General features: G+C 36.0%; 1 protein-coding gene across 2 annotated transcripts; it reads left to right on the top strand.

The window, feature by feature from the left end:
* Positions 1-1,885: 1,885 nt before the first annotated feature.
* LOC111785924 (WD repeat-containing protein 44-like) lies at positions 1,886-6,542 on the top strand. 2 transcript variants are annotated; one of them, XM_023666297.1, is made up of 9 exons: positions 1,886-2,028; positions 2,363-3,596; positions 4,061-4,151; positions 4,237-4,394; positions 4,484-4,535; positions 4,608-4,690; positions 4,816-4,909; positions 5,004-5,838; positions 5,965-6,542. In XM_023666297.1, exons 2-8 carry the CDS (start codon positions 2,451-2,453, stop codon positions 5,531-5,533), a joined length of 2,154 nt encoding a protein of 717 aa, XP_023522065.1. In that variant the 5' UTR covers positions 1,886-2,028; positions 2,363-2,450; the 3' UTR covers positions 5,534-5,838; positions 5,965-6,542. The 2 variants fall into 2 exon arrangements, with proteins under 2 accessions (XP_023522065.1, XP_023522066.1); XM_023666298.1 differs by lacking the exon at positions 1,886-2,028 and having other exon boundaries at positions 2,282-3,596.
* The last annotated feature ends 383 nt before the right edge of the window (positions 6,543-6,925 follow it).

Genomic DNA, 6,925 nt, shown 5'->3' with positions numbered 1-6,925 from the left:
AAATTTTAAAATTTACTAATAATCGGTGAAATGTTCATATCTGACCATGCTTACACCTCTCGTCTATGTTTGTTCAAAATCCTCGTTCGAGAATTTGTATAGATAAAGGTTTTTCCCGGCACTTCCATACCAACTTAGTAGTCAGCAATTGACATAATAACTGATACATCATAAGTTTTTTAACAAACTTATTAGTCTGTATTTGAATTTTAGAGGCTTAGTAAAATATAAAATTAAAAGTTTAATAAAACACGAATTTAAATTTTTAAAATTAAACTCATAATTTAAGAAAACGGACTAAATTAAATTTTTTAAAATAATAAGAATCAAATTTAAATTAGGCACGAAATTTATAATATAACCTAAAAATTTATTTTAACATTTATATTTTCCACCAAATTTTTGTTAATGAAATATAAAAATAAAGATTTGGAAAAATATATGAAACACAAATTTATGGGTAATTATGTATTTTCCTTTGATTTGGATTTGTAAATGACAAAAACATTTTGTTTGGTGACGGGACAAGACAGAAATTAAATGAAATTAAATGATGAATTTGAAATTTAATAAAAGATGAGGGACCGACTAAAAATTTAGAATCGAACGAGAATCCTATATGCCTAATCAAAATCTAAAAAAATACAAATTTAGAAGGTATATGATAGAGTTAAATGATAAAAAATAAACGATAGAGTTTTAATTTATTATAAAATGAGGGACCAAATAGAAAATCTAGAATTATTTAATTATTTAATTTTCATCTTATAAAAACATTGGTCAACTTGAACGTAATGTAAAATTAAAAAATATAAAATAAAAAACATAAATATTTGAGTGAATATATTAATTAATTAATTATTAAATTTCTTGGAATTCAAAAGTCAAATGCGTTGATAATATAATGAAAAGCTAAAATTTTGGGAACAGATTCCCATTTGTAATTATTGAGAATATTAAGGAAGCATAAATATTTCCCACATTTCCTTACAATAAAATTTTCAATATATTTTTTTTAAATATTCATTTAATGCTTTGTATTTATTTTAATTTTTTTTACCCATTAAATCTAAACAATGGACGTGTTTTTTTAATAAAATAAAAATAGGCAATTTTTTTTTTTTTTATTTCTCGATTTTTTTGAAAATTAGGGTATTTTTCAGTAGGAAATAGTTTTATATAATTAGTGTTTTATTATTAAGTTAAGCTCAAAATTATAAAATTTTTATGTTTTTTTTATTTAAATATTTTTAAATAAATAATATCGAAAAAAAATTATTATAAAACATGATAATAAAAAGAATATTTTAAAAAAATTTAAAATTAAAATTTATTTTCAACAATTTATTTAGTACGAGAATAATAAATAAAAATTAGAGAAACGGGACCAAGAATATGATCTTTGTCTCCATTTTGATGAGGAAACTTTTTTCCGTTCCGTTTTACCTTTTGTATAAATTAAATGAATAGGTTTATTACGGGTCGGGATCGAGATCGGAGAATTTAAAGAGATTAAATTAAAAGTAAAAAAAAAAAAAGAATATTTTTAATTTTGAAGAATTGGGAAATGATGAAAGTGGAATAATGGGATGTGGGTAGTGATACACTTAATACAAAAAAAAATTGTATTCCACCAATTAATCCAAAAATAAATAAATAAATAAATAAATAAATATATATATATATATATAGATATATATATTTATAGAGAGAGAAAGTGCAGAAACATACGAAGAAGCCTTGGAATGTGGTTTAGCGGTCCATGAAACCACGAATATCGAGGAACTAATTTTTTTTTTTTTTTTTTTATTTTTTGTTGTTTTAATTCTTCAAAATTCCATTGAATTCCTTTTTCTTTTTTATAAAATTATTGAAGCTTCTCTTGCACTGCCCCCCTTCTCTGCTCTGGAGAGATTTAGAGAGAGAGAGTTGTAAAAGGAGCTCCAAATTGTCATGGATGCTTCGATCTCCGCCCTCCTCAGTTTCTAAGAGATCTCATCATACAAACGAAACCCCCTTCGTCTCCATGTAAGAATCCTGTTTCGAATCGTTTTCCATTTTTTGTTTTGTTTTGTTTTGTTCTTCATTTTCATTTCTGTATCGCTTGTGATCTTTCAATTTTGGTTTCTGGATATTGGACTGATTCTGTTTGTTAACTCATTAATGGCTGCCTGATTTCTTCTTTCTCTACTTCGCAATTTCATTTTCCACGATTTTTGTTTTGTTGTTTTGTTTTTGCTTAAACAATTGGGATCCATGTTTGATCGCTTTAATTTAACAAGTTTTTTTTTGTTTCGGTTAAACTGATCTGCGTTTTTCCCCTTTTGTAATTTTCTTTTTCCTTTTTTGGATTGTTGTGTAGTGTGTATTCGTTTTTTTCTCGCACATTTCTCTCCCGTTTATAATGCCGTGTTCTTGAGGGGATTTCATGGGTTGAACTGTGCGGAATAATGGGTAGCGTTAGCGAGGATGAAGAATGCCCGTTTTTTGATGCGCCAGATATCAATGTTCCCTCAATATCGGAAGCCAATTTCGATGGGATTGAGGCGGGCTTTGATTCTCGTCCCAGATTTAACAATTGGGTCGATGGGAGTTTGGGTTATGATGTATGGAATCGAAGCCCTATGAGTGTTCATGAGCGTCGAAGTAAGTTTTTGAAATGGATGGGAATGGGATTAGATCGAGCTCCTCTCGCTAATGGGAATTCTCTCACTGTTTGTCGTGATTGGAGAGAAGGGGATGGAGAAAGATGGAGGGATAATTCCGGGGCTGAATCCTCAGAGTTTGAAGATGTGTTTTGCTCGGGTCGATCTTCGTTGTCGTGTTGGTCTAATGATGATCTTGAACATTCAGAGATGGCTTCAAAGAATAGCATTCTGTATAGGGATGGTGGGATTCATGGAGAATGTGGCAGGAAAATTGGGGATCTAAAAAAATCTGTTCGGTTTGCAATGCCTGAAAGGCTCGAGGAGGCATCGAGTTCTTTGCCGTCTTTCCAACAAATGATGGAGATGGAGGCTGAGAGGGCGAACATTCCGTTGAGTACAGAACGAAGAGTCAACAAACGTTGGCTTAAGAAATTACGATCGGCTGCCTGCATTTTCGATAAGCATGGTAAGTCAAGGTTGGTTGTTCATGGTGATTTGAGTACAGGGTCGAGAGTGCCGAGGATGAAGGTTCGCCATTGCAAGAAGCAATTGAAAGAACTCTCAGCTATGTATATGGGACAAGATATCCAGGCACATCAAGGTGCTGTTTTGACGATGAAGTTTAGTCCTAGTGGACGGTTTCTCGCTACTGGTGGTGATGATGGGATTGTTAAATTATGGCAAGTGATTGAAGATGAGAGATCGAATGAATCCGACATTCCCGAGATCGATCCATCCTGCATTTACTTCACAGTTAATCACCTTTCTGAGTTGAAACCCCTGCGTTCGGAGAAAGAGAAGATAGCTAACTCGATGGCCTTGAAGAAAACATCAGAATCAGCTTGTATAATTTTTCCACCTAAAATCTTCAGGATATTGGAGCGACCATTGCACGAGTTCCATGGACATACCGGCGACATTCTGGATCTCTCTTGGTCAAAAAACAATGTAAGTATTAGTTCTATGAATTTCCTAGAAACTAAATCATGCTTATGCTTTAGTAATTATGAGATCCCACATCGGTTGGAGAGGATAACAAAACATTCCTTATAAGGATGTGGAAACCTCTTCCTAATAGACGTGTTTTAGAACCGTGAGGCAGACGGCGATATGTACCGGGCTAAAGTGGACAATATCTGGTAGCGGTGGGATTGGGCTGTTACAAATGGTATCAGAGCCAGCCACCGGGTGGTGTGCCAACTAGGATGCTGGACTCCCAAGGGGGGTGGATTGTGAGATCCCACATCAGTTGGAGAGGGGAACGAAACATTCCTTATAAGGATGTGGAAGCCTCGTTTTAAAACCGGGAGTTTGACGTAGATATGTAACGGGCTAAAGCGGATTTTAACTACTAGTGGTGGGCTTGAGCTGTTACAGTAATCATATTAAGTATTTGTTGTTTCCTCGTGCAGTATCTTCTGTCATCGTCAATCGATAAAACTGTCCGACTTTGGCGATTGGGATCTAATGATTGTCTCAAAGTCTTTTCACATAGTAACTACGGTGAGTTTGGAATTCCGTTCTCTTAAATTACTTACAAATTCTTTACGTGCAGCCCCCTCACGGTTCGTCTCCATGTTGGCTGCAGTTACTTGTGTTCATTTTAATCCCATGGATGAAAATTACTTCATCAGTGGTTCAATAGATGGAAAGATACGCATTTGGGGGATTCCTTCTTCTCAAGTTGTTGACTGGATAGACATTAGGGAAATTGTCACTGCAGTGTCCTATCATCCTAATGGGCGGGTGTGTTCTCGTTTCGCTCTTTCATTATGTTTATGTAGAAATTTGGTGGTTTACTTAGATGTTAAAGGCATTTCGATCTCATCATGTAGAGAGGAGTCGTTGGCTCCATAAATGGTACCTGCCGCATCTTTAGAGTAATAGGTTCGTTTCTTATACTAAATTACTTCCCCGTTATGAGCTGAATATGTTAAACACTCGACTTCTTTTGGTTAGGTGATAATAACCTGGAATTAGATGCCGAAATATGTTTATCGAGTAAGAAGAAGTCGCCCAGTAAAAAGATAACAGGGTTTCAGGTAGTTCTTCTTTCTATTAATCTTCTTATTCACATTTAGATGTTGTATTTATGTTCTTGTTTCTTGTCGTTCTCGGGATGCTAATATTTTCTATGCATTCTTATGCTTTTTCTCTTGGGCCGCAGTATTCTGCAAACGATTCGAGCAGAATAATGGTCAGCTCTGCTGATTCTCGAATCCGGATTGTTCAAGGGCTTGAGGTGATCCAGAAATACAAGGGTATGCACCTGTATATCCTTGTTTGTTATTGGTGTTGTTCGTTGTATCCTGTCTTCCTGTCTGCTCATAAGCAAGTTTCGTCCTTTCCGTTCAGGGCCTTGTAATACCGGAAACCAGATGTCTGCGTCGTTCACCTCAGACGGGAAACATATTATATCGGCTAGTGGCGATTCTAATGTATATTTATGGAACTGCAGTTATAAGAACGAGTCTATTTTTTCCCCGGTGAAGAAGATCAAGTCGTATGAATATTTCCCCTCCAATGGTTCCATTGCAGTACCGTGGTGTGGTTTGAGAAGTAACACAGACGACGAAAGACGTTTTTCTGGCACGCGAAGGAGTTCTTCTGACACTTTCCCGCTTTCGTCCCCGGCCTTTTTCTCTTTGAGGCAAGAGTTATTAGAATCCTTCCCCAAGGGATCTGCAACTTGGCCCGAGGAGAAGCTCCACGCTTCGAGCCTACTAATGAAACCATCTATGATGCATAAATCTCGGTATAAATTTCTGAAATTGTCTTGCCAAAATACATTGAGTTCTCACGCGTGGGGTCTGGTCATCGTGACTGCAGGATGGGATGGACGAATCAGGTCGTTTTACAATTACGGGTTACCTGTACACGTCTGAAATTTAAGGATGTTCCGAAAATATGAAGTGATTTCCTTCTGGTTTTGGTTTTTCACATGTTAGTGCCTCCTGGCTGAGTATAAGCATATGATGCAAGCCTGATATCATTTTAGATGATCAACACATGTTATCACCCCCACTGCAATAAACACAATCATACGTGCTGATGGCTGATATGTTATCGTTTTCGGAGTTTCCTCGAGCTCTCTCTATATATTTTCTTATACTCTAGGGCCAGTTTATCGAAACGACGGCGAAACAAGCTTCTCTATGGAGGAACAACTTCAAATCAGCTAGTGGCCAAGGTTAGCTTACCTAATATAGACTTCATGATGTCGTGATTTGAATACTGCTGGCCCATATCGAACATGTCAAGTCGTTTATGTAATGAGGAAACGATACTGATACGAGGCATTGTCTCGACCGTGCAGGTTGCTGCAGGGGCTTGGAGGACCTCATACCTCTTGCCTTTTCTGCTCTAACACGGTCAGGGAAATCAAGATTGGTGGCCTGTATTCATTGAAGGAAAATTGGTATATCTTGTGGGCCATTTTTTTAAAAATGATTTGATATTTTTGACCATTTCTGTTTCGACTTCGTATCAAGACGACGACGATGACTACGAGAGACATGAGGATTTGAGTGTGGGGGCAACAAAGTCGGTCGTTTTCATCTGATGAGACTTTACCTTCCAGGCTGATCTTGAAATGCAAGGAAAAAGTTTTTTTTGTTTGCTTCTTGCTGCTTGCTCTTGCTTGCTGTATCATTACACTAACACAGTCTGCACCAACCCCTTTTGCTAACAGAGTTTATAGGTTGTATTATTCTCACTTATTTCATTCGACAACGCCGATCACGGTGTTACGAGCTTAAGCTAAGCTACTTAGCATCTGTGTTGTAAATACAAACTCTGTACAGGCTTCCACCCTCCCTCCCCCGCCTAAAAACTGTTCTATGGAAGTCATTATAGAATTGAAAGTTCAAACAGATCGAGATTTGAAGTTATAAACTCATCTCTCGCCCCGTCTTGTATAACGGCAGCGAGGGAAATATAATTCCAACAAATTCATACCATTTGAGACAGGAAACAATGAAAGAGATTTGATCATATTCAATTAACTTGTTCATTTACTTTGCAGGAGTTTACAGTTAAGAAACCAAAGAGAAAAAGAGATACCCCAATATTCTTTCTACATTGAATGTGCTATTTAAATAGTGAATAAAAAGTGCATATTTGCAGTTTACTTGTTCTTCTTCTGCTGTCTTCTGCCTTTTCTGTGAAAGCTTTCTGGTAACCAAGCTGTGTGTGCCCATGTTCCTGCTCTGCACCAGAAGGTTAAATGATTAGAATCAATTAGCTGTACTGATAAATGAAAAACTATGCCTTAAAGA

Source organism: Cucurbita pepo, unplaced genomic scaffold, assembly GCF_002806865.2.
Source record: "Cucurbita pepo subsp. pepo cultivar mu-cu-16 unplaced genomic scaffold, ASM280686v2 Cp4.1_scaffold000841, whole genome shotgun sequence".
Taxonomy (NCBI): Eukaryota; Viridiplantae; Streptophyta; class Magnoliopsida; order Cucurbitales; family Cucurbitaceae; genus Cucurbita; species Cucurbita pepo.
The sequence above is the reverse complement of the archived record's forward strand: the minus strand, read 5'-3'. Positions and strand labels throughout refer to the sequence as shown.